Raw genomic sequence first — 25398 nt, 5'->3', positions numbered from 1 at the left:
CCCCGTGCCATCTTGTCCATCCCCCTGTCTCTGTGAGCGGGGCTGTGCTTGCCCTGGGAGTGGAGGGGGGTGGGGAGCACGGCCGGGAGATGTAGCCGCCGCTTTGTGTCAGCTGCACGAGCGAGTGTCCTGTGTCTGCCGTGGGGGAGCTGTCGCCACCCGCCCTCCCCCACCGTCCTGCTGGGACCCGGTCCACAGGGTAAGGTCTGAGGGTCCCAGCCACCTCGGCTGCCACGTTGTTCAAGCACAAGGAGGGCGGAAGCCGAGCCTGACTGGATGGAAGTGGGGTCCCCCTGGTAGGAGGCAACATACGTGTCTCCTGCATCAAATGTCTCCTGACCCTGGAGAGTGAGGGAGGGGGAGGCTCTGAGCTGCCGGTGGTTCTCACGACTCACCTACGATGTAATAGCGCTGCCCTGTCCCCTCACGTGTGCCCAGCCCCGTGCCTGAGGATACAGAGGTTGGGGGGGGGGGCTTCCCCACCCCACCTGGGGGACCACAGATGGAGAATGAGCACCAGCCACCGTATTTCCTCCCCTTACTCAGGTTCCCCGGGTGCTGTGATCAGTGCGGAAGCTATAATGGTTGGGGGAGGCTCATTTCATTCCCTGAGACTGGCAGCTGAGGCTCTGACCCTGTCTCAGCCCTGTCCCAGCCAGCAGGACCTGAAATCCAGGGAGTTCTGACTTTGTAGTGTGCCTCGTGTCTGCTCCTCAGCCCCCTGCAGCCCAGCCGCCAGTGTCTGCCCCCACCCCTGCCCTCCAGCCCAGAGCAGGAGCCTCCTCACCTCCCCCAGTCCGTCCCTTCTGCACACCGCGAGGCTCGTTTTTCTAAGACCAGACCATTCGTTCAGTGACATTTGAATACCTGCCTTGTGCCAGGACTGGGATGCAGCAATGAGCAAAATAGACCTGGTGGAGTTTCCAGTTGGGAAGACAATCACTCAGACAACTACAAACTGATAGCGTGCTATGGAAAAAGACATGTATAACGTGGGGGTCAGATCTTGTCTGTAGGTCAGGAAGGGCTTCCCGGAAGGGGCAGCGCGTAAGCTGAGATCAGAAGGATGATCAGGAGGTGGGGGGGGGGGGGGGGGTAGGGGGGTTGGGCAGCAGCATTCCAGGAAGAGAGGCTGGGACAGGAGGCAGGACAGCTTGTTCTGAGGTCTCCGGGAAGATGGTGAAGATGGGCGGTGCCTTGAGGTGGACAGGGAGGCTGGGGCAAGGGTTTGGCTTTTATCACACTGAGAGCCACGGGGAGCCCGTGACAGTTCTGAGCTCCTGGTGAAGTTCCAGGGAGCACAGTGAGGACTGATCAGTGTGGGAGAGGACGGTGGGAGTGGATGGCCTCCAGAGGGATATAAGGGAAAGCTGAGCGAACTTGCCAATGGATTCATAATGTAGGCGAAGGAGGGAGAGGAGCCACTGTGACCCCTGATAAGCAGGATGGCTGGGGGTGGGGGGTGCACCAGGAGACTCCTCTTCTGGAGGAAACATCTTGAGTTCTGTTCAGGACGTGCTGAGTTTCAGGCGTGCCTGTGAACTGCCAAGAGGCAATGAGCAAGTTGTTGGAACCCAGAGGCTGGAGAGGGGAATCTGAGAGTTATCAGCGTGTGGCTTGGATCTAAAGCCATGGACAAGGAGGAGGTCACTGTGGGAGGACGTGCAGAAGAGGAGAGGTCCCAGGACCATGCCTGGGGGAGCGCTTAACATTCAAAGGCCTAGGAGAGGAGGCTGACCAGGCCAGATACAGAGAGGAAGGCAGCAGAGTGCCCTGTGACAGGTGAGCGACAAGCCAGCAGGTCCCCTCTTCCCAGAAGACCGGAGCCCGCTGCCGGTGTTAGCCATGAGGAGGTTGCCGGTGACTTCAGCAAAACCTGGGTTTGCAGGGGTGCAGATTTGAGGCCTCACTAGAGGAGGGTGTGAGCGATGTGGGAAGGTCGCCAGTTTGGGGAGATCCAGCTGTAAGAAGAGGAAAGAGGATGAGGTAGAAGATTGGAAGGAGGCAGAGGCGTGGGCAGATCCGATGCCAAAGGAAATGACATTTACCTTCTGGCCGCACCCATGTGCTGAGCAGACAGAGAAGATAGAGGTGCAGGGATGGTGATGATCGAAGGGGAGCCTTCCTTAGAGCACAAGGGCGTGTGCCTGCAATGGGAGCCCGTGTCCTGATGAAGGACAGAGGGACCCATGGGCGACGCCCCGGTGACAATAATAATCAGACCCCGGGTGGCATGGCAGGGAGTTCTGGTTTGGAGTTTGCTGATCCCCGTGGCGTACTCTCACCACGGCCAATGTCAAGCTCCCAACCTGACTTCACTGGAGGCACATTTGACCGTTGGCTCGGGTTCAGAAACCTGCAATGGGCCACGGGATCAGGAGCAGGAAGCAGGGAGGGGCAGGAAGGGGCAGTGTCCAGCAGATGCTGGGCTGCGGGAACGCAGGCCCAGGTAGCCAGGTGCTCCCAAGCTTTCCGCCTGGTGGTATGAGTCCTCCCCATCCCTTCCTTACTTCCTTTCTCTCTCTTGGTTTATGGCTTTTTTGTTCCCTCCTTTGTTTTCTCCCATCCTTCTCTTCCGCTCTGCGCTGGACGCTGGCGTATCATAGACGAGCAAAATGGAGTTCTTACCCTCAAGTTGTTCGTGACTAGTAGGGATCCCACTCAGGCTCAACTTGGTGCCCAGAGGTCTGGTGAGGTGGAGGAGGCGAGAGGCGTTAGGTGGCTTCTCAGACATGCAGAGGTCAGGCAGGGACAGAGAATGAGGTGTTTCTGGCAAATGAGGGGCACTGCCCAGGCCAAGGTGCTGAGGTGCCCTGGCCAGATGACGTGCTTCAGCGTGGCTGGGCCCAAGGAGCCAATGAGGGTCTTTTGGGAGGAAGTAAGTCTGGAGAGAGAACAGGGCCCAGGCCCACCTGGCTTTGCAGGCCCCATGAATTTAACCTCATACAAAGGTGGCCAGGAGCAATTGTGTTCAGGGACAAGCAAGGAGTGGTGTGGTCAGATCTGCATTTTAGAAAAATAATTCTGGTTATAATCTGGCCCTGGGGGTGGGAGCGTCCAGAGGGGGGACAGGGAGACAGCGAGGAGGCTATGGTGGCCAGGCAGGAGGGGACTGGTGGTGGCCTGGACTGGGGAAGCCATAGGAGGTGGAAGGAAGGTGAACACAGCTGACGTTTTACTGAGCTGAGTGCTCAGTGTCTGCCAGGCCCTGTGTTCTAAGCACATTAGACATACCGTCTCGCGTACCCCTCCAGTCGACTCTCGGGGCCCCATTGTACAGATAAAGAAAAGGCTTGGGGATTAGAGGATCAGGTAAGGCAATATAAGAGTAGCAAAAACAAATTGAAGAGCTTGCTCAGGCTTGACAAGGTGGGGGTTGCCATCCATGAGACCCTAGCCCTGGACCAGGATGGGCCAGAGGCTGGAGAACACGAGTTTCATTTGGACATGTTGTCTGGGGGCCTTTGTGACATCCAAGCAGAGAGGTCCCCTGCAGAGTTAGACATTCATTCAGGCCTGAGGCTCTGGGAGAAGCCGGGTTGACTGTAAGAGGTTTGGGGATCCATGGCTAGAAGCCATGGACGCAGGTGAACTTGGCCAGGGAGCACGTGGAGAGTGAAGAGAGGTGCAAACACAGGGAGCCCCGGTGTGTGGGGCCGGGAAGGAAGAGCAGTGGCAAAGGAGCAGCTAAGGGGGCCGTCAGAGGTAGGGGAGTCCTGCGGGGCACGAGGAGGCTTCTCAGAGCACAGGGGAGGGGAGACAAGGAAGCAGATGTTCACGTCATCCCTCATTGCAGAGACAGGTTGAGAAGTATGCACTAGAAACAAAGAACAGGGTCACCGTCAGGCCTGCTGGAGTGGTTTTCATGGGGCAGTGGGGGCCGGAGCCAGAAGGGGACTGAGTGACAGGTGAGGGAGCGGGACCAGACTGGGGCCTGCCTTTCCGCAGCATGGCCGTGGAGGTGAGGGGCGAGCGGGGGGAGGCGGCTGAGGGCTTACTTACTGTTGAGAAATGAAGGTTTGCCTTTAGCATGTCCTAAAATTTTCCATTTACAGCCTTGATTTTAATTAATTGGTAGAGCTTCGGTAACTCCATCCTACTGGGAACTTACAAAGTACAGTAAAACTTCAGCTAGCCAGAATTCTTGGCAAACGAGCCACTCAGGAAAACGAACATTTATTGGCGTGAAAAGATTTGAAATATAAGATTTCTTTTTAAAAACATTTTTAGTATGGATATAATCACATAAACATATGCAGTAGGGAGAAGACTGTAATGAACCCCCACATCCTCACCATCCCACGTGAATAGTAGCTCCAGACCAGTCCTGTGCCCTCCACACCCCGCTGCCCCCAAACTCTGGGACACTTGGAAGCAAACCCTAGACATTTTATCACTTCATTTGTACAGCTTTGGTACGTTTCTCTAAGAGACAAAACCTTTTTTAAAAACCGTGACCACAATACCATTATCACGCCTAAAATCTTTAACAATAATTCCTTAATTTAATCAAGCATTCATTGTTCGGATTCCCCAACAGTTTCGATTCCCCCCCCCCCCCCCAGTTGGTGGGTTAAAATTAGGCTCCAAACAAGTCCACACATGGCATTTATTTGCTCTGTCTGTTAAGACTCCCTTTCTTCTCTTCGTGTCATTTGCGTGTTGAGGAAACCGGGCTGCCCGGAGGCATGTGTGTTTGGGAATGTGGGACAGAGCTGGGCACCACAGCGGAGCGAGCAGGACGGGGAAGTCCGGGGTTGGCAGGACGATGACCAGATAGTCGGGACACCTAGCTACGGGAAGGAGGCAGGATGTGGAGGCCCGTCCTGAGCAAGGGGAGAGGCCAGAGCTGCTGAGGGCTGGGGCCTGTCCTCATGATCCCTGAGGCCTTACGGCTGCCGGAGCTGAAGAGAGGTGGAAAGATGGCCAGGGCCCAGGAATGGGGCAGAGCCAGGTGGGCGACAGGTCAGGGGTCAGGCTGGAGATGAGGAAGGGGCTGGGCCTGAGGTCAGGCCTAGAAGGAACAGGATGTCTGTTGGGGCTGAAGGGAGAGAGGGGAGTGCCAACAGAACCCAGCTCCTCCCCACCTGGCCCCGTCCCCAGGGCCCCTCCCCTGGCCTCCCAGCTGCGGCTCCACTCAGGGGCCCAGACACCAGTTCCCTTCACAATGCTGGTGATCAGGGGCCCTGATCCCTTGTTCTGCCTTCTCCTCCTCCTGCTCGTGGGCCCCCACAACCCCGTGGGGGCCAGTCCTCCTCAGAGAAGGTTTGAGTATAAGCTCAGCTTCAAAGGACCAAGACTGGCGTTGCCTGGGGCTGGAATACCCTTCTGGAGCCATCATGGAGGTGAGGGGTGGGGTGGAGACCAGCCATGCCCAGGGTCCCTCATAGTGCTGGAGGGGCTGACCAGCTCTGGGTGGCTGTGACTTGGGGAAGAGTGGGCCTGCCGGTACCAGCCTCTGCCCAAGACGGGGCCAGGCCTGGGGCAGGCAGGACCTTCGCCCCGGGACCCCTCCCAGGCTTGTCTCCCGTTCCACCCACCACAATCCCACCCCATCTACCGGTCTCCGTTTCTCCTCTCTGCCTCTCTCGTTCTCTGCCCTAGGATTTCTCTCTTTTCCTTTTGCCTCTCCTTGGACCCCCTCTCCTTCCTCTGCCCCTTGGACCCGTAAACACACACATGCTCACGTGCTGAGTCCCAGACGCGCAGACGCAAGGCAGCTGGGACCAGCACCAACCTCCCTTCTCCCTGCTCCTTGCTGCCCACGAGAACGGGGGGACTGCCCGAAGGGAGGCACCCTCGCGGCCAGCTGCTTTGCCAGAGAGGGCACCAGCTCTGCCCTGTGTGTGTGCTGGGTGGAGGCAGGCACGAGAGCATCTTAACTTCAGGAACTTCCAAACCCAGACCTACAAGGAGTCTGTCTTCTACTTGATCTTGTTCATTAACGATTTTTGAGGACTTACAAGGACCTATGCAGTAGAAAGGAGCTTAAATTAGGAATGAGCAAGAAGAATGAGATTTAGGGTTAGGGCCGGAGGCATGAAATGAATCCAGGAACAGGGTTTATGGCCAAAATATGCTGTGAGGTCTGCCCACCCTTCAGAGTTGGGCCATGGATCTGGTTCAGAGCCACCTAGCGGGCAAAACAAAAAGAGAAAGCAGATTCGTTATGTGTTTCTGTGTCTGTGAGATGTAAGTTCTGAGAACGGCATGATTTCTGATTGGGTCTTGGCCCAATCTTCCCTCACAGAGGCACAGGAGGTAAACAAAGGAAGGGGCTGATTCTCACAGCACCAAGCCAGGCCCTGCCTCAAGCCTAGGATGGCAGGGCCTGTACAGCACTCACTTCCCGGGGGCCTTGTCAAGTCTGGGGTGTCACAGACCACAGCGGGGAGCAGAGGCACATTCTCCAAGATCACTCAGTGATATGCTTACCGTCCATTCAATTCATTCCTTCACTCACTCATTCACTCATCCTTTTGCCAGAATTCTACCACCATGCCCCTCTGTGCCCAGGCCAGAGACACAGGGCTGAGTCAGACTCAGGGAGCCCACACTTTGGGGTGAGGCCTCATGAACGATCCACATAGAGCTGAATGCGTAAGTGTAGTATACAGTGGGCAATCCTTGCCTCCCACAAGTCACTTCGGAGGCAGTGGTGGCTTCTAAGGCCTCCCAGGACTCCTGGCCTTGCAGCCTCCGAGCCTCCCTGCCCCCAAACCTGGCCTTTGCTGAGCAAACAGCCTGGATTAGCAGTCTCCGGAAAGTCCTGGCAGGGACTGGGCCTTGGGCCAGGTTCCAGGCTGGCACCAGAGGGGTGGGGAGCCAGCTGGGGTGAAGCCTCTGATCTCCCCTCTGATTCCTGCCAAACCTGCCTCAGTTTCTCTCCCCTTTCCTTCGCCTCCCCCACCCCCGGCCTCTGTGAATTCTCTCTCACACACACTCCCTTTCCTCACAGTCCTGTCAGCCAGTCGTCACCTTTGCTTTCAGGCTTTCCTCACCTTGGAATGCCCCCTGGGGACCTGCACCCGGAGCCCCACCCCGCGCCCCCGCCTCAATGGGCCACACTGGAGTCTCTCCATGCTTCCACAGCCTGGAGTCCTAAACCCTAACGTGGTTGTTCTCGCAAAGTACTCTCCTGTGTCTGGTGGCCTCGGGCGTGTCCTTTTCCCTCACGGGGCCTGTTTCCTCCCCTGAGAAACAGAAAGGGGTGGACGCAAATGTCTCTTGATGGAGAAACGTGTTACAGCTGACACCCGAACAACGCAGGGGTTAGGGGCGCCGACCCCACACACAGTGGAAAATTCGAGCATAATAATAACCCGGCTCCCCCAGAGCTTAACCGCTAACAACCTGCTGTCGACCAAAGCCTTACCAATAACATAGACCGTCGAGTAACACGTTTTTTTTTTTTTTTTTATGTTGTATGTATTATATTCGGTATAAAGTAAGCCGGAGAAGAAAGGAAAATGTTATTAAGAAAATCCTAAGAAAGACAAAATACATTTACGCTATCGTACTGTATTTATCGAAAAAAAACTCCACATGTGGGGCGCCTGGGTGCCTCAGTCGGTTGAGCGTCCAACCTCGGCTCAGGTCATGATCTCACGGTCCGTGAGTTTGAGCCCCGCGTCGGGCTCTGTGCTGACCAGCTCAGAGCCTGGGGCCTGCTTTGGATTCTGTCTCCTTCTCTCTCTGCCCCTCCCCACTTGGGCTCTGTCTCTCTGTCTCTCAAAAATAAATAAAGGTAAAAAAAAATTTTTTTTTTAACGAAACAAAACAAAACAAAACAAAAAACTCCACATGGAAGTGGACCCGTGCCATTCAAAGCTATGGAATCAGATGGAGCTGAGTTCCAATCCACTCAGTTCCTTAACTTCTCTGAGCCTCAGTTTCCTCATGTGTCAGGTGGCGTCTTAGAAAAGCAGGCGGCACGGATTTGTGGTGAGGCTTATGTGAGAAGGCATCCGCCCCCTGGCAAAGGCCCTGCCAGCCCTGCTGGGCTCCGTGTCCCACTTCTCCTGCGTCTGACTGCCCACCTCTTAATGGCAAGCCTTGATGTTACTTCCTTCCTACCCCAGAGCCCAGCCCAGGCCAGTGAGTGAGACTGCTGGGGGCGTAGGGGATGGTGGGGCCCTGGTCCTGAGCTGCCCCCGTCCACAGATGCCATACTGGGCCTGGAGGCAGTGCGGCTGGCCCCATCCATGCGGAACCGCAGCGGCGCCGTGTGGAGCAGGGCCCCTGTCCCCTTCTCTGCCTGGGAGGTGCATGTGCAGATGAGGGTGACCGGGCCAGGGCGGCGGGGAGCCCAGGGCATGGTGAGTGGCCCCAAACCACACCCGGCAGAGAGGGTGAGTCAGGGAGGTGGGTGGTGAGCCCGAGGTTCAGTGTCCTGCAGCCCCCCCCCCCCGGGCTGAGCAGCTGGGGACCCACAGGCCGTGTGGTACACCCGGGGCAGGGGCCAAGTAGGCTCTGTCCTGGAGGGGCTGGCCTCGTGGGACGGCATCGGGATCCTCTTCGACTCCTCCACCGAGGATACCCAGGTGAGTAGTGATCTCCTGTCCCCCTCCCCCCCTTCCCCCTCCCCCTCCACCCCGTGCCCACGGCTCAGGTGGGCTCAGGTTGCTCGTCACCTCCCATGCAGAACAGCCCCATCATCCGTGTACTGGCCAGTGATGCGCACACTCGCTACGAGCCGCGTGGGTAAGGGCCTGTCCGGACACACCCCTACCCCATTCCTGGGCCCCAAGGGCCTCAGCGGTGACCCACACTGTGTACACAAGCCCCTGCCCCAGCCTCTGACGGGGACTCATCTGAGCTGATGGCTGCTGCCCTGGAACCGCCTCTCGCTTGTCCCAGCTGTGCCTCCTCTAGGACAGGGACCAGAGTCTGCGTGCTCTTCCCAGGAACTGCCCCACTGAGTCCTCAATTCATTCAACCTAACACCCCAGGTTGGGGGGGCGGGACATGAAACGACACAGGGCGTAGCCTGCACTGAGTGTTGCCACTCACACCGTCTCATCTGATCAGCAACACTCTTGAGAAGGGGAGATCATTAGTCCCCAACTACAGGTGAGGGCATTGAGGCCCAGAGAGGTGGAGTGAATGGCCCAAGGTCACACAGCCGTTGGCAGAGCTGAGCTTTGAGGTCAGATGGTCCCCGCCCTTCCCCTGAGCCAGCCGCCTGCCTGCCAGAGCCTTCCCTTTCTCCCCGATGACGATGACGAGGCTTCCCATCCCACCCAGGCCCGTCGTCAGTGTCTCCCAGCACGCATCCCTTAGCTCATAACAATTAGAATAATTGCTAGCATTTATGGAAGTAGAGCTTACCTGTCTGCGGGGCACAGCGCCAAGCACTTTACATTCATTGTCTTAGCTAACCCTCATAACAATGTTATGAGCTAGTTCCAATTATTATCCTCATTTTAAAGACGGGGAAGCTCGAGTTTGGAAAGATGTGGTCATTTGCCCAAGGTCACACAGTTAGAGTGCAAATCGCAGAGCTGACTTCTCCCTGCTCTGTGCGGCCTCCCTCTTAGCCGCAGGTGGAAGCGCTGTCTGTCTGTGTGCCCAGAGAAACCTGGGACCTCTCGGGCCCACAGAACGCGGCTCCCGTCCTCTGTCCTGAGTCTGTCTGCTGCAGTCTGAGCCTGGCAGAAAAAAAGAGGAAAGAGGAGCCCTCCCCAGAGGCACAGGGGAACGAGGAGTCTGGGGCGGCGGGGGGGGGGGGGGGGAGGGGGGGGGACAGTGGGGGAGGGGGTGGGCCTGGGGGGTTGAGGGCAGAGCTCCAGTGCTGCTCCAGGCTCTGTCCCCCTAGGGAAGAGTCACAGGAAGGCCCTGGCGTCTTCTGCCAGGCAAGGCTTGCTTTCCAGCTCCCCTCTCTCCTGCTAAAGAAGCAAGGGAGACTCATGCTAGACAACAGTGACCCCCCAAGTGACCCGTGGGGCGGGGGGGTGGGGGCGTGCTGTAGGCCTGGGCCGAAGGGCCCCTGGGACGACCCCCACTGTCCAGGCCTTGCGTCCTGTGTGGCCTGGCTGAACTCCAAGTGCCCACAGGGATGCAGCCAGCGGGGTGCTGGGCTCCTGCCGCCGGGACTTCCGTAACCTGCCGAACCCCCTCAGAGTTCGGATCACTTACTGGGGGCAGAGGCTGCGGGTGAGTAGCCCTTCCTGCTTTCTCAGATTCCCTGGGCAGGGAGTGCAAACTCTAGGACTCAGAGCTACAGGGTTGCTATGTGAGTGCCCATGGTCCCAACACACCCGTGCCTGTGACACCACACAGGGGCCCGACACATACAGGTGGCACCCACACGGGACCCTCCTCCCTGCACAGACTCCTAATCCCAGAGCACATACTGACGAGGGCTAGCGTGAGACCAGGCAAGCGTGCCCCTCCATGCCATGCTGACACCAAGCTGGGTGGCCGCTTGCCCACCTTTAGAACCCAGGGAAGCCAGTGAATCAAAGGTGGGGATGACAACCCGCTGCCGGGGTCAGGGGAGAGGTGGGGGGTTCCAACCGCGAGGGGCTCACTCCTCTGTGCCCCTCAGGTGTCCTTGAACAGTGGCCTCACTCCCAACGACTTAGATGAGGTCTGTGTTGACGTGGGTCCACTGCTTTTGGCTCCTGGAGGTTTCTTTGGGGTCTCGGCAGCCACGGGCACCCTGGCAGGTGAGGGCCTTCCTTCTGAGCAGGTGAGAGCAGAGGAATGGTACCTAATGAAACACCCTGAGCACACCTTCCAAAGAGCTCTGGGTGTGGGGCCAGCCACTTCCTCTCTGTGTGGTCTGGGCAAGTCATGAGCCCTCTCTGGGCCTCTGTTACCATCGGGGCAAGGTCATGTCTGCCTTGCAGAGTTGCTGAAAGTCTCAAATAGGATAAAGCACAAGAAGCTTTTATTCCAGTGATGGCCCCATAAGTGCCCCAAGCTGGGAACTGTGGGGCAAGTAGAAGAGGGACAGCCATGAGGACATTGAGGAAACCGCAAAGGGGTGTAACATAATGAAGAGTCCACGGAGGGACCCACAGCTGGCAAGCAGGGTGCAGTTGGAGGGTGGGAGTTCTTGAAGGCTCGGACTTTAGTCTTTAGACTCTGAGCACTAGGGAGCAGTGGAAGGTTTCCAAGGAGGAAAGTGACACGGTCTCAGAGCCATGCTGAGGAGGTGGCCGTCATTTGGTTGCTTCTGCCACTCTGGGGCCTGAGGGTGTCACTCATTCTGTTGCCATGGCTGTAGCCCAGGACCATCCAGTTTTCCCACTCAGTGTGGGCTCACCCTTGGCTCTGCGTGTGGGTCAACCCTCACAGTCCACCCATCTGCTTGTCTGCCCCTCACACCTTTCCCATGAAGTGAGCAAGACGAAGGTTAGAGAGGCCCAGAGTCACCCAGATCTCCTGCCTGCCTGGAATATAATAGAGCCGGGCGGGGGGATGGGGGGGGCGGGGGGGGGTGAGGGCCGAGTGAGTGGGCTGCTGGGCAAGGGCGGGGGTCTTACCTTCCCTTCTCTGCCCCCCCTTCCAGATGACCATGACATCCTGTCCTTCCTGACCTTCAGTCTGAGTGAGCCGGATCCAAAGGTGATGCCACCCCTGGGTCAGCCTTCAGGGATTGCTGGGGGAGACAGTCCAGGGACCCCTTCCTGCCCCAGATGCTTCTATGTCATGATGTGTTCAGCCCTGTCATTCGAGCCGCTATCTCTACTGATCTCTCCCGCTCTTTCTCTCTCTCTGAGTTGCTCAGACCAGGCCTTGTGCTGGGCAGTGCGGGGGGCCAGAGGTGACCTAGGGCTAGGCCCCGTTCCTGAAGCACCTCCCAGGCCGTCAGGGGGCTGTGGGAGCACAGAGGACGGGTCCTGACCAGCCAGGGGAGCAGGGAAAGCCACCTGGAAGGCATGAGCTTGAAAGGGCAGAGAGAGTAGCTGAGTGGAGGAGCAGCACAAAGGTCTGAGTCCTGGGCGAGCCGCTGGGGCCTGGGCGGCAGCTGGAGACATAAGTGTGGGGGATCGGCAGCAGCAGAGCCTGAAACCACAGGGCTTGGTGGCCGGGGTGCGTCTTCCCTGGGTGGGATGCATGTTTGGTCCGGGAGCGGGACTGGACTTGTGGAGGCCCCGTGGGAAGGCTCCCCTCACCCGCAGCTCTCCCAGGCGTCTCAGGCCTGAGTTTGGTCTTCTTTCTCCAGCCTCCCCCACCGCCCTTTCTGGAGATGGAGCAGCTCCGGCTGGTGAAGCAGCTGGCAGGGCTTCGGGCAAGGCTGGCCCTGGGCGCCAGGGAGGATGTGATCCCAAAGCTGAGCTCCGAAGTCCAGGAAGAGGGTAGGGACCCAGGGAGCAGGCAGGGGAAGTAGGGGTCCATTTGAGCATCACAGGATCCTCTTCCCTTGGAAGCAGGAGTGCTTTAACCAATCGGGAGACGAAGGTTCGAGGAGGCCATATCTAGCAGACCCCGGGGCCCAGGCTCTGTCCGATCCCCACCCCACCACCCAGACACAACTTTCTGGGGGTGAGCTAGAGGCAGAAGCCATGTCTTTCTGCCCCTCCTCTCCAATAAGCCCCAAAAGATAGGATCTGCTACCCCACTGCAGTGGGCTACCGGGCCCAGCTCTGCCCCAATCTCCAGGGAAAAGGATCCTTGGCCTGGAAGAGACGCTGGGCAGACACCGCCAGATCCTGCAGGCTCTCCAGGGTCTCTCCAGACAGTTGGCCCAGGCCGAGAGGCAGTGGAAGAAGCACCTGGGGACCCCAGGCCATGCCAGGCCTGAGGGAGCCTGGGTGAGTGGCCCCTTGGGCACCCAAGGCTCTGCCTGCAGGCCTGGAAAAGCAAGCTCCCTAGCCACTGGGTTCCTGGCACCGGTGAGCTCCCTTTGTCCAGAAAGAGGAGCAAGCACTATACTTAGGATCTAGTCTCCCCCAAGGTCTGGAGGGAAAGGAGGGCAGGGGTGCAGTGCTGCAGGTTGCAGGAGGGGGTAGACCTGCCAGGCGGGGGAGCATACAGGAGGGTAGCCCTGCACGAGCAAATGCCCACGGATCCACGCGGCCGGGGCTGGGGAGAGGAGATGCCAGGTATTTGGACACGGGTCTGTAGACAAGCGCCAGAAATAGACTGGGTGCTAATTTGCATGTAGCTCCACATGTGATTTGGTTCCCATACGGCTTGCTTAATGCTCAGACGCACCAGAATCCTCGTTTTTATCTCCACTGCCATCCTGGCTTCTCTTCCAAACAGTCATGCCCCGTGGCACGCCCAGCCTGGGGCCCGAGAGCTGAACTCAGTCAAGCTGTTAGATGCCAGGCAGAAGAAGCCGGCGGCTCCTGTGGGCTTTGCTGAGCTCTGGCATCTTGTGTCCTCAGGCCAGAGCAGCTGAGGCTGGGCTGCTGGAGTGGGGGAGTGGGGACGGGGCCACACTCCAAGGCTAGGCCTCTATGATCCTACTTCCAGGCCCAGAACTCTTGCTGCCAGATTCTCTCCACCCCAGAGAGGGGCAGCCACTTCTCCAGGCCACTCACCGAGACAGAGGCCTAAGCATTGAGAGTTGCTCGGCACTGGCCCCATCCTGGACTGTGCCCTGCGGTTGGGGTCGGGGAGAGGGGGGCGGTAGGTAGAAGACTGGACTGGGCCTCTGCCTCCTTTAAGGGCAGAACCACTTCTGAAAGGGGGAGGAAGCCCATGACCCTCAGGGGGAGGGATTTGAGAAGAGGGGGAATCCAGAAGCCCAGATGCACAGGGGATAAACTCAACGTGTCAGATAATATCCAAACTGAGGAAGGGCCAGGTGAGGTGGTAAGGCGTTCCAGAAGGAAGAGGCTACAGTGTCCCCGGGAAGGTAGACTCTGAGAAGAGAAGGGCTGTGGCCTGGGCCCTGGAGAACAGGCTGGCCCTGCTGCAGGATTCTGCCAAGGTCAGCGCCCTGCTCCGTGGACAGAGGTCTCTGCTCCAGGACCTGCAAGAGATGAGGTAAGGGCACCTGCGAGGAGGGGTTCTGGGGGAGGGGCAGAGAAGTCCGGCTCCACCCACTTGCTCAGCCTCAAGTTCCTCCATTGGCCCCCTATTCCTTTCCTCACTTCCTGAGCATCCAGCACAAAGCCTGGCACACAGGGAGGGGCGGGGGCAGAGTTAAGTCTGTCCAGTTGACCTGAATTTAATTGAATCAAGTTTAAAGTTTTGAAAATCCTAATTTAAAAGTAACTCTCCCTGGAGAGGGACACAAACCCCCTCCCCAGGGAGAGTTAGTAAATCTGAGCCTTCCTTCAGGGATGGCTCCTGGAATGAGGGGATGTTTTGATGGCGTTCTTGGAGGAACCATAACCAAGATCAGGCCGAGCTGAAGAGGGCAGTCCCTGACTTCTTTTTGCCCCCTCCAGCCTCCCAGCACCCCACTCTAGGCCAAGCCCAGGGAGCTACCCATGGGGCTCTGGGGACAGGGAAGTCACCCTGATGTGACAGAGCAGGGAAGCTTCAGGCTGGGTGCTGGATTCTGGGTCCCTCACCCACATCTAGATGTTTGGGGATGGGAAGATGGGAAGAGGGAGAGGAACCAAATCCCCTGGGGCCTGGGGATGGAAAACAAGGCTCAGGGAGCCTGGAGTTGAAACAGACAACGTTAGGAAGACCCTTCTCTGAGCTAAAGCTGTCTGAGGATATAGGAAGAAGGTTTGGGGTAAGACCGGCCCCTAAGAAGGAGCCCTATGGATGGTGCCTGTTTCCCCCCAGGTGCTGCCGTCAGGGATTGTGAGAAATGGTTAGGAGGCCTGGGTGCAACCAGAAGAGATAATGAGTCATCTCCCTTGGTTTCCACCCCCCACCAGGGATGCAGCTGCCCACGTGGTCTCAAAAGCCCAGCTCTTCTATCTGCCTGTGGGCACCAAGCATCATTTCTCAGAGCTGGCCCAGATCCTGGGCCTCCTGCAGAAGGACCTTCGGGGCCCACTGGTAAGGGGGAAGGAAGGGGTGCCATGGGGGCCCCATCCTTGAGGTTCTGGCTCAGCCCCCTTCTTCCAGCACTTCTGCGTCCCCAGGCCCCTTCTGCCCTTGCACTCCCCTCCCGGGACTGCTGACAGGCACACCTGTATCTGTGCCTGTGTCTGTGATACAGATCTCACCTTCTCTCTGCCCTCTCTGCACTCTGGAGAGTCCCACAGACTCTCAATGGCAGCAGGGCCCTGGGGACCATTTGGTCCAACCCCTTCAGTGACCAGAAGGGAAATGGCAGTACTAGAGATCGATGGTGGAACCTTCTCTTCCCTGTGTCCCTGGCCCATCTTGCTCCTACCTTGGCCCTCACCATCACCTTGTCTTTCACTCTATTTCTTTCTCATCTCTAGAGCCTTCAGACCCCTGGTGATCCCTGGCCCCAGGCCTTCCCAGCCGTCCCCACAGATGGAGCCAGGGGAGCTAGGGTTGGGGAAGTAGCTTCCTCTCCAAGCTCCCTGGATGAGAACCAGGGTGCCCCAAGCCTGGGGGAGGGAAATAGAGCCCACACATGGCCCAGATTCCAGGTCCCCTTTTTCCTTCTGGGTAAGAAGCCGATCCAAGACCTTAGAATGTCCCCTTTCAGAAAGCGGCAGCCAAGAACCGCCGCCCACCTGGCCAACCCCCAGGAGCCTCCTCGTGCCTGCGGCCCAGCATCTTCTTGTTCTTCCTCCTCATTCAGACTATAGGCTTCTTCTGTTACGTGCACTTCAGGTGGGTCTTCCCATGACTGAGACATGCTATACTACTTGACATCTCTTGATTCTGGGTCATAGCCATTCGATTGGGACATGGGGCACTGAGGCCCAGGGGTAACATGCCTGGTCTACCAGGGGCAAGGAGCAGCACCCAGGCTAGGACCCATTTTTCCAACAAGCTCTACTGGCCGTCTGCTCAACCGCTTGTCCCATCTAAGTCCTGCCCTCACAAAACTCACTTGCTAATGTGAGAAACCGATGAGTAACTGATAGTCACACCCTATCTGGTCAGTGCCACAATGGCAGGGAGCTCAGGGGCTGTAACAGTATGGGAAAAAAGCACTTGACCCAGCTTAGGGAGATCAAGGAATTGACTAGAAGGGACATTGGATGTGGGTCAAGATAACTAGGAGTTTTCTAGCCTGACAAGATAAGTCAAGGCATCAATACAGAGGAACAGGATAAGAAAAGGCATGGAAGCATGAAAAAAAGCACAATATTCTGGAGAAAAAGTGTCAAGTTCAGTGTCAAAGCAAAAGGTGGGACCAGTTTGTGAAACTGGGCAAGGAGAATTTAAAAGAGAATTTAAAAGAGGATAAAAAGGAGGTCACTAATTCTGCTTGACGGGTGTTTGTTGAATGAATGAAACATTTAGAGATGGTGAGTGTGCTAAGGTGCTCAGAAATCGGACTGACAGTCCTTATTGGTGGAATGTTAAGACAAGAAGAATCAGTGTGGTCTGGGATGCTCCTGGAGGAGTGAAGCGTGCTGAGCTTTAAAAGCAGAGTAGAAGGAGGGACAGCCTCCAGGTAAAAATAGCAAAGGTACCAAGTGGAAATGATGACAAGCTTATGCATTATGTACGAGTTCGATGGTGGACATAAGGCTGGAGCCACCTAGACAGGCCTTGAATGCCAAGGAAAGAGTCTGGTCCTGATGGGGCAGGCCAAGGGAGCCATAGAAGGTCTTAGAACAAGGGAGGCTGTAATGGAGAGATGGTAGAGAGGTGAATGTAGAAGCCTGGTCTCAAGAGCCCTGAAGGAAGAGATCCAAGTAACCTTCTTCTCCTTTCCCTGGCAGTAGGCAGGAGCTGGACAAGAGCCTTCAGGACTGTTTGTCCACAGGCAGCCCTCCTCTGTGTCCTGCACCACGCATTCCTGGCGCCCTGGGGATTCTGAGGAGGCAGCCTCTCTCCTCCAGCATACACGCATGACTCACCTCAAAGCCCTGAAGGAATCTCCCCAGGAAGTGGATGGTGTCCAGGGGGTGAGGGTTTGGCCCGTACTTCTCCTTCTGGGTTCCCAGCTCCTGCCCACACCTTAGCTTTTGGGTAGCTCCAATCTTATTAAAGGTGATTTCCATCTCCCCACGTTTTGTTTGATATGCTCGTTTACCTTCTGGCTTTACCTTAATTTCTCTGAAGGTTTTCACCTTCTCTGGATAGGTAGCTGGGAGTGGGCTCCAAGCGGGCAAGGACATCAAGGACTGGTCTGATTGCCAAAAGACCAGATACCCCACAAGCCTCGAGCCCTGGACTATGGATCGAGAGGGAGTCACAACTGTGGTAATTCTGTCCCCAGAACAAAGAGTGGAATCTCCAGGTGCCCCTCTTGGCCCAGCCCAGCCAGCATCACCATGAACAACTCTCTCCCTCCCCACTTCCTGTAGCTCTAGGGGTCAGCAGAGCTGGCATATGAGGGAGAACTCTGAGGCAACCCATGGAGACATAACTGGGATTCCCGCTTTCTGGTCTCCCTTTCCCAGCGTCCAGCTCTTTGGGCAGCTGCTGGGGCAGCGGGGTGGGGAGGATGGTATAGGGCCCAGGGCTGGATCTTTGCCCCCTGCTGCCACTTGGATCTGCCAGCTGAAATCCTGGCTATCAGCGACCTGGGAGAGGAGGAAGTGGGGGGAGAGTAGGAAACAGGGTCTGGACGCGCATCAGTGCAGCCCCTTTCCCTGGGGAGCGACCCCACCCCGCGCAGGCCCTAATCCGTTGTTAGCAATGCCCAGGCGGAGCTTGGCGTTGAAGGAGGCACGTGGGGGAGGCGGGAGTGCGGAGCGGGCACGTGGTCCAGCCTCCTCAGCCCCGTGCAAGCCCCCCGCCCCCCGTGAGGAGGGGTTTGGGGAGGTGGGGGCGGGCCTGGGCGGGGGCGGGCGGCGGGAGGCTCAGAGCGTGGGGCGCGGGCCGGCGGCAGGAGCTGTCCGCGAGACCTAGTGCTGAAGTAGGTGCGGACGTGCCTGGCGCCCGGCGCCCGGTGCCAGGGCCAGCGAAGACCATGGCGTTCATGGTGAAGACTATGGTGGGCGGCCAGCTGAAGAACCTCACCGGGAGCCTGGGGGGCGGCGAGGACAAGGGGGACGGGGACAAATCGGCGGCCGAAGCGCAAGGCATGAGCCGAGAAGAGTATGAGGAGTATCAGAAGCAACTGGTGGAAGAGAAGTGAGTGGGATCCCTTCCTGGCTCCAACGACCTTCCCCCCACCCCCACCCCCTCCAGCTACCTGGGCCACCTCTAGGGCGGTTTCAGACCCCGAGCCCTCTCACCCTACTTTTCTAGATGCGGTAGGAGGCTGGGTTGTGCTTTCTAGGCTGCCCCCAGAGCCTCCCCATCTCAGACCCAGGACCCGGCCCCAGCTTCGCACTCAGGGCTCAGAGGGAGTGGGGGCAGGGGCAATAGGGACCTGGGATGGGGTGGGGGCACGTGCATTTCTGACGAAACAAGTAATCCCTTAATCCGATCTGGTCCTAACCGTCTGCATCTTCCAACTGGAGCTCCTCTAAGCCTGAGGCTCCGAGAAAAGTAATGAATCTGAGGGGGCTCAAAATCACGGAGACAGATCTTGAGATGGGGCACTCATAGATACTGAGCCTCAGTGTCTTCTTGTGTGCAGGCAGTGCTGGGACAGAGAGGCAGCTGGGGTGGGATAAGGAGCTGGACCCCAGAGTTAGGTTGCTTAGGTTTAGATCCAGGTTTTGTGTCTGTTTAGCTAGATGACTTTAAGCCAGTTACTTAAACCTTTCTGTGCCTCAGTTTCCTCTTCTGTAAAATGGTGATGGTAATCATAAAGCATGCCTTATATATGTATAAGAATTAAATTATTTAACGCATGTTAACTTCATAGCACAGTGCCTGGAACATAGTAAAGCATTAAATATTAGCTATTATTTTGCTTACTCCTGATAACAGTTTTTTTGTAAGTTGCAAAAGAGGAAAATAAGTGACTTATCCAAAGACATACCGAAAGTGGTAGTGCAGCCAGGACGCAAACCCAAGTCTGCCCCGAATACTTTCCCCCACAAGACACAATCTATCAGGAAGGGAAAAGACAAGACGGAGTTGGAGGCCGCGAGAGACACCCATTAGGGTCTGCAGAGTGAGCCAGACCAGCTGACTCTCCAGCCCCATAGTCCAGTGGCCGGTGCAGAGGCAACAAAGGACAGTTACGATGGGAGAGAGGCAGCAAACACTGACGGAGGCCCGCCAGGTCAGACACACAGGCTAACAGGCTGGAGCAAAGCGGTCGGCGCCGGGACACGGAGACCCCGCCGGCCCTTTCCTCGCAGACCCCGCCCATTCTCTCAGCCCTTGAGATGACTCCGCCCCGGTGCCCCCGCAGGATGGAGCGGGATGCGCAGTTCACGCAGAGGAAGGCAGAGCGGGCCACGCTGCGGAGCCACTTCCGAGATAAATACCGACTGCCCAAGGTAAGCTTACGAGCCTGGGCTGGCAAGTACATCTGGGATTCTGAGCTTGGGGCTCCCCACTCTTTCTCCCAGCACAGCTGGGCACCACAACTTTCAGCTCCTAAAACTCATGGAGACGAGTTCTTCGTTCTCGGACTCAAAGCCCAGTCTTCCCAAGGCTGATAGGTTTGTGTTTCTGGAGCCAGTTCAGGCCCCTTCTCTCCCCCACCTACCACTCTCCCAACCCCCAGTCAAGCCCAGGCAGATGAAGAAGTGGAAGGCAGTAGATTTTACCCCAGGGTTGAGTACACTCCGAGCTCCTGAACACCCATGGAGGGTGGGGTAGAGAAGGCACACCCTCTGTGTGCCAGGCCCTTGACCTTCATGCCCTTATGTAACCCCTCAATAACACTTCCAGGTAGCTATCACCCACACTACAAATAAGGAAACTGAGACTCAGAGAGGTTGAGGGACTTGTCAAGGCCATACAACCAGCTAGTAATGGAGCTGGGGTCAGAGCTCAAGCCTGTGAATACTGAACCTCAGCTTGCTCCAGGACTCCTGGCTAGCTTCCAGGGTGTGGTGTCTGCAGAGAGCAAAATGCCCCTTGGTTGGCCAAGCAGCCAGGAAGACGTCTCCCATAGGCACTACAGCAGTACATGGGCATGTAAGTGTTGCCTAAGGAGAGAACTGAGGCACAAGCTACTCCCAGTGCCTAGAATCTTCCACCTGAATTGAAAGATCAGACATGTGAACATTACATTCACTCATTCAACAAATGTTTACTGATCCCCTGGCTGCCTCTGACGTTCCACAGGGCACCAGCCTTCTGGAAGTCTCTCAGAGGGAAAACCACTCCAGAAAGCCTAGAAAGCTACTGAGTTAAACCCAGCTAAGAATGGAGTCATAAAAAAAACAAAACAAAAAAAAAAAAAAAACAGGAATGGAGTCATTCCTCAAATGCTTGCACGAGCCACATTAAGAGAAACAACTCCTGCCACCAGGAAACTCTGAGTCTAGTAGAAGAGGGAAGACTTGGCGGTAACTGAGTAGGACATAAAGTGGAAAGCCCCAGGGTTCCCAAAGGGAAAGAGAAATGCAATGGCAGTCAGTAGGTGTTGTGCAAAGAGAGCACAGATGTTGGAATCCACGATGTAGGTTTAAAACCAGCGTCTGTGCTTCCTAGTTGTGTGACCTTGCCCAAGTTGCTTACTTGAGTAATTTACTTAAACTGCACCTCAATTTCCTTACTTGTAAAATACAGATAAAAATACCCACCTCACAGGGTTATTTTGAATGTCAGCCATACAGTAGGCATTTGATAAATGGTACCCATCACTATTATCAGTAACGTCCTCCAGTGTAGTTAATGATAGTCAGCATGTGACTTGGCTGATTAGCACAGTTTGACTCCTAAGTATTTTCATTTTGCTTTATTCACTATGCTGGTGTCTTCAATATCTCAGAGTGAAGTAAGGTGGTATAAAAGTGCAAGGTCTCCATGTCCAAGTGTCAAAAGCTTGATCCTGGGATGGGGGTGGGGGAGTGGGTGGCTGAACTCACCAGAGTGAGTTCTCATGTGGCTCGAGAATCTAGGGGCTGGGAGCCCAGTCCAGGCCTCCTCCCTGTCCCTTCAACTTTGGGTCTTCATGGACCTCCAACCACACTCCACCCTCCCCTCTTCCCTTCAGAACGAGACGGATGAGAGCCAGATTCAGATGGCAGGTGGAGACGTGGAGCTGCCCCGGGAGCTGGCCAAGATGATTGAGGAGGACACAGAGGAGGAGGAGGAGAAGGCCTCCGTCCTCGGGCAGTTGGCCAGTCTCCCTGGCCTAGACCTCGGCTCACTCAAGGACAAGGCCCAGGCCACATTGGGGGACCTCAAGCAATCAGCTGAGAAGTGCTACATCATGTGACTACTTCCTCTGGGGCTGCCCGCTGGGGTGACCAGAGGGCTGGGCCCACATGAGGGCTAAGAGCATGTCCCAGTGTTCAGGGACCCATACCCCATCTTAGTTTTGTTCCCCCTGTCCCATGCTAGCTCAGGACCCTTCCCCTCTGTGGCCCAAGTCTGCCTTCCGGTCTTTCTCTTTCCACTAGGAACAAAGTCCCCATTCCTCACCCTTCTCCTCAGGACCCACCCTCTCTACTCAGCCTGGAGAGGCCTCCTAAGATTGTAGGAATAGGCCCATCCCTCTCTGGCCATTGCCCTAAGTTCCTGCACACAGGATCATGCATAGAGAGACCCACAGAGGGACATAGAAGCTGTGGTATGTGCAGAGGCGTATGCCACAGCTGCATCCTGGCACACCCTGGCACACCCTGGCACAGACGCACATACACAGGGTCTGTGGGCAGATACCCTCAGGAGACAAGAGGCCCAAGGTTGAGCCTCCACGTTCATTCTCCTTGAAAGCCACTGCTCTTTCTGGGTCTCATTTCATCATCTCTAAAATGGCGATGGACTGGCTCACTTCTAAGACTTTCTGGCTTGGCCTCCCTGGCCTTCGGAGCCAACCCCACACCACTCCTTGGGCAGGACAGCAGCTGTAGCCGTAGCCTCTAGTGGCTGCTGTTGTACTGTGGGCTCTGGCTCTCAGGAGCTGAGCGATGCTGTGTGAGGGGCCGAGTGCCAAGGACGAAGCTGGCACTGAACGGTAGCCCAGGCGGCTCTAGGCCTTTTCTGGACCCAGGCCCAGGCAATTTCTGTTCTGTTCCCATAGAACTCTCTCCGGATTCCATAGCTGGATCTCTTCTCTCCACTCAGCGAAAAATAAAAATTTGAAAAGATGTACCTATCCTCCCACTTCTTATGGACCTCCAGGAGTCTTGGGGTTCACAGCCCCACAACCCTCCTCAACCATAGCTTCATAGGAATGCCAGCAAGCTCTACCCTCTGGGGGCCCTGGGCAAGAGCGGGGTCCCCACACTGCCCAAGCACCAAGTCCAGCCCGGGGCCAGAATAGGTCTGGGCTTTGAGGAGGATGTGGCAGCCAGCCGGATGGGGATGCACCTGGAGAAGGTCAGGCCTCCGGGCCACTACTTGGAACCACAGGAGGGGCTGTGGCTCAATCACAGCTGTCTCTGGCGCCTGCGCCTATACCCCCTTCTCACCTCGGAGATGGAAGGTATAACAAAAAGAAGGCAGGGCAACCGCTTTCCAGTCCTGGCACTGCTGTGTGACTTAGAGTAGGCCCCTTTCCCTCTCGGAGCCTATTGTCCCTGCTGTGACATGAAGAACCACCGCCTCCCTAAATAATAATACATGTTGTAAAGCCGTCTGGAAAGCCTTTGGCACATGGCAGACCATCAATAAATGACAACTCATTCCTTAACAAAGAAATGAGGAGCCCAAATCTCATGCTACTTACGTGTGGGGGGTCCAGGAAACCAACCAGGAGGCCCCACAAGCAGACCGCCCAAGGGGCCTGAGCCCCAACATGCTCCAGGCTAGCCCCAGGTGCCCCTGCTTGCACCAGCCCGTGGGGAAGCTAGTCAAGATTTAGAGACCGAACAGCCGTCTGAGGGTTTGGTTTCAAGGGCAGTTTCCATTAGGTGTCCTTTGTAAAATAAGGACAAGAAACATAAAGCCTGTTCAGTAGGTAATGTGGGGAGAAGCAGGTGGGAGAGAGAGAAGAAAGGGAGGATGAGGAATTAGGAGGGTGGGGGAGGGAGGGACGCAGGCTCAGGACAGGAAGGCTTGGGCTGTCACGCTGGGCCTTCCCTCCTGAGCATCTCCGGGTAAGGGGCCTGGGCCCCGGGGGTAGTCTCTGGATAAAAACCGATCCTGACCTTCCGAGAGCTGGAGGAGACCCAAGCTGGGGCCCCAGGCTGGATGTAGGGCGGGGTGGGGGGGGGGCCTCCTCAGCAGCATCAGCAGCCAGGCCCACGTCAGCACTCCACCCTCCAGGGGCCTTCTGCCTAATGGGATTGGACAGACCCCTTTTCCCTCAGTGGTTTCCAGGACCCAGAATGAAAGAGGCAGGGAGGCAGGCCTTGCGGAGGTGGGCAGTTAGCACTCACTGAACCCTCACAAAATGAGCTGGTTGGGGCCTAGGGTCAGGGAGCGGGAGGGGGCTCAGCCCTCACACTGGTTTCTTCCTCACGCCTGGGAACCCCAGGAAGCCCTGATGTATCTGTGTGTCCCTGGAATGGGGGCAGAAGGCTCTGGAGCTAAAGGAGCCAGCTCTGGGGCTCAGGCAGAGACAGACGAGGAGGACAGGCTAAGGGGCCCCCAGGCACTGCTGGCCTCTCCCTGCCTCCCCACTTTCCCTCCCCTGCTCTCAGGGTTTCTCTGTTAGTTCCATGTCCCTGTCATTTCTGTCTTCCCCATCTTCTGCCTCGTCCCTGGCTCATACCTGTCTATACCCATGCCCTCAGCTGGGGGCTAACAGCCACACTGGGGCCTCCTCTGTACCTGCCGGCACTCCCAAGCCCTCAGCGCCTGTCTACGTGACTACTCCCTTCCCAGCCTGCTTCTGCTTCCACTTGTTCAGTCACTTGGTCCATGACCGGTCTGCCCACCTGGTGTCATGTGAGGGCCACAAAGAAAGCCACTTGCCCCCAAACTTCCCTGTTCATAGCAAGCAAAACCCTGCCATTACGGCACCACCATTTAGAGTAAACCATTTACCTCTCTGGGCCTTTTTCTTTCTCCTGTTTTTCTTCCCTCCTTCTTTCCTCTCATGCTTGTAGGCAGTCTGAGGATACAGGAGATGTTGAAAGGGGACGAGACAGCCCCTGCCACCCCCCTGCACGCTTTCAGGAAGAAAGCAATGGCAAAGATGGCCGGCCTGCTCCCCTCACCCTGACTCCTGATTCTGGCCCCATAATACTGGAGATTTCAGGAAGATTGGTGATCCCTGACCAACTCCAGTCCCTTTCTTCTGCCTTCTACCCACCCAGACAGCTCAGGCCTAGCTCTCAGAGGGAGAGTGGTACAGAGGGAAGCAGTGACTTTCCAGAGGCCAGCTGGTCTCCAGGGAGAAGTTGGGAGGGTGAGGGGATTTGGAGTTCAGAGGACCTCCCCTTCCCCCATTGGCCAGATGGTACCTCCTCAGACATGGAGGCCCCCGGGCACGCACTGGGGACATCTGGGGGAATGTTCACTTGCTGAGCCTGAGAGGCTGGCCGTGCCTACTGACCCAGCTGATGCCTGAGGCTGGGTTGGGGGTGGAGAGCTGTGCAAGGGGAGCAGGAGGGAGCCACAGAGCCTGCTCCCCTCCCTCTCACCCTGTGCCTGCCAGGCCTAGCTGTTCCCAGAATCCTATGGGGCAAGACAGGGAGAGCAAGGGGGCCAGGGTGGGCTGATCTGGGGGAGCAGTGGCACTGAGGCTGCCTCAGCCTTATTCAGCAGGAACTATGCCTCTGTGTGCGTGATCATGAGCATAAATCCATGTCGGGTCTGCATGGTTCTGTTAACCTGAACATGGCTTTGTTATTTTTGTATGCTGCCTGTGGCCTGTTAGGGTCTGTGTGTGTTTGTGTGTCTGTGGGATTTCAAGTGTGGGTATGAGTTACTGTAGAGAAAGTGATATGGCCCTTCCCTCATGTAGCAGCCTTAGGGTTGGGCTATCTCCCAGGTGGGGAGGGGGGAGGGCGGCTGGGACAGCAGCTGGCTTCTGGGGACAAGAGCTTTTCTCGATGACCTCCTGCAAGGACCAAGGTTCGATGTCCTGCCCTATGTCCCTGCTTAACAAAAGACAGGGCAGGCTGGGCCCAGGGACACCTGGGTCCCTCAGTCTGCTCCAGTGGCCCACCTGCTTCTCCCAGGGCTGGTTCCTTGGGAAACAGGGGTCCAGGCTCAGGTGCTCCCCCAGCTTGGCCTGGTGCTGGCTCTGGGCTCGGGGGACTAAGTGGAGGTGGGAGGACAGGGCAAAGTGAGGCACGCAGACACTGGCGCATGTCTGCCCTGCTTTGCACACTTTCAAACTGATAAAGGTGAGAAGTGGAAACTTGCTCCTAGGAGGAAAAAAAAATTATATATATATATATATATATATACACACATATATACATATGTATTGTGTGTCTCCCCCTCTGGTCTCCCTCTAAA

At 56.7% G+C, this 25398-nt stretch overlaps 2 protein-coding genes and 1 long non-coding RNA gene across 7 annotated transcripts; 2 read left to right on the top strand and 1 right to left on the bottom strand.

Annotated features, from left to right (window-relative positions):
* The first annotated feature begins 1109 nt into the window (after window positions 1-1109).
* LMAN1L (lectin, mannose binding 1 like) lies at window positions 1110-17298 on the top strand. 5 transcript variants are annotated; one of them, XR_006599004.1, is made up of 14 exons: window positions 1110-5345; window positions 8164-8318; window positions 8436-8543; window positions 8645-8703; window positions 10056-10155; window positions 10550-10670; window positions 11519-11574; window positions 12176-12308; window positions 12613-12764; window positions 13880-13947; window positions 14799-14922; window positions 15548-15675; window positions 16740-16925; window positions 17104-17238. XR_006599004.1 is itself a non-coding variant. In XM_045059019.1 (13 exons), exons 1-13 carry the CDS (start codon window positions 4940-4942, stop codon window positions 17296-17298), a joined length of 1836 nt encoding a protein of 611 aa, XP_044914954.1. In that variant the 5' UTR covers window positions 1110-4939. The 5 variants fall into 5 exon arrangements, 4 of the variants coding, with proteins under 4 accessions (XP_044914954.1, XP_044914956.1, XP_044914955.1 ...); XM_045059019.1 differs by lacking the exon at window positions 12613-12764 and having other exon boundaries at window positions 16743-16925; window positions 17104-17298; XM_045059021.1 differs by lacking the exon at window positions 17104-17238 and having other exon boundaries at window positions 16743-17028.
* Window positions 10878-17015, bottom strand: LOC123385855. Its single transcript, XR_006599005.1, has 2 exons — window positions 16878-17015; window positions 10878-13933 (listed from the first exon to the last, which is right to left on the bottom strand). It is a non-coding gene; the product is annotated as an uncharacterized LOC123385855 (long non-coding RNA).
* A 526-nt stretch (window positions 17299-17824) lies between the features above and the next one.
* Window positions 17825-22137, top strand: CPLX3 (complexin 3). The gene is made up of 3 exons (XM_003986946.5): window positions 17825-18099; window positions 19277-19364; window positions 21035-22137. The coding sequence occupies exons 1-3, from the start codon at window positions 17936-17938 to the stop codon at window positions 21257-21259; spliced, it is 477 nt and encodes a 158-aa protein (XP_003986995.1). The 5' UTR covers window positions 17825-17935; the 3' UTR covers window positions 21260-22137.
* Window positions 22138-25398: the final 3261 nt, after the last annotated feature.

This window comes from Felis catus, chromosome B3, assembly GCF_018350175.1.
Source record: "Felis catus isolate Fca126 chromosome B3, F.catus_Fca126_mat1.0, whole genome shotgun sequence".
Classification (NCBI taxonomy): domain Eukaryota; kingdom Metazoa; phylum Chordata; class Mammalia; order Carnivora; family Felidae; genus Felis; species Felis catus.
Note: the sequence above shows the minus strand (reverse complement) of the source record. Positions and strands in the feature narration are given on the sequence as shown.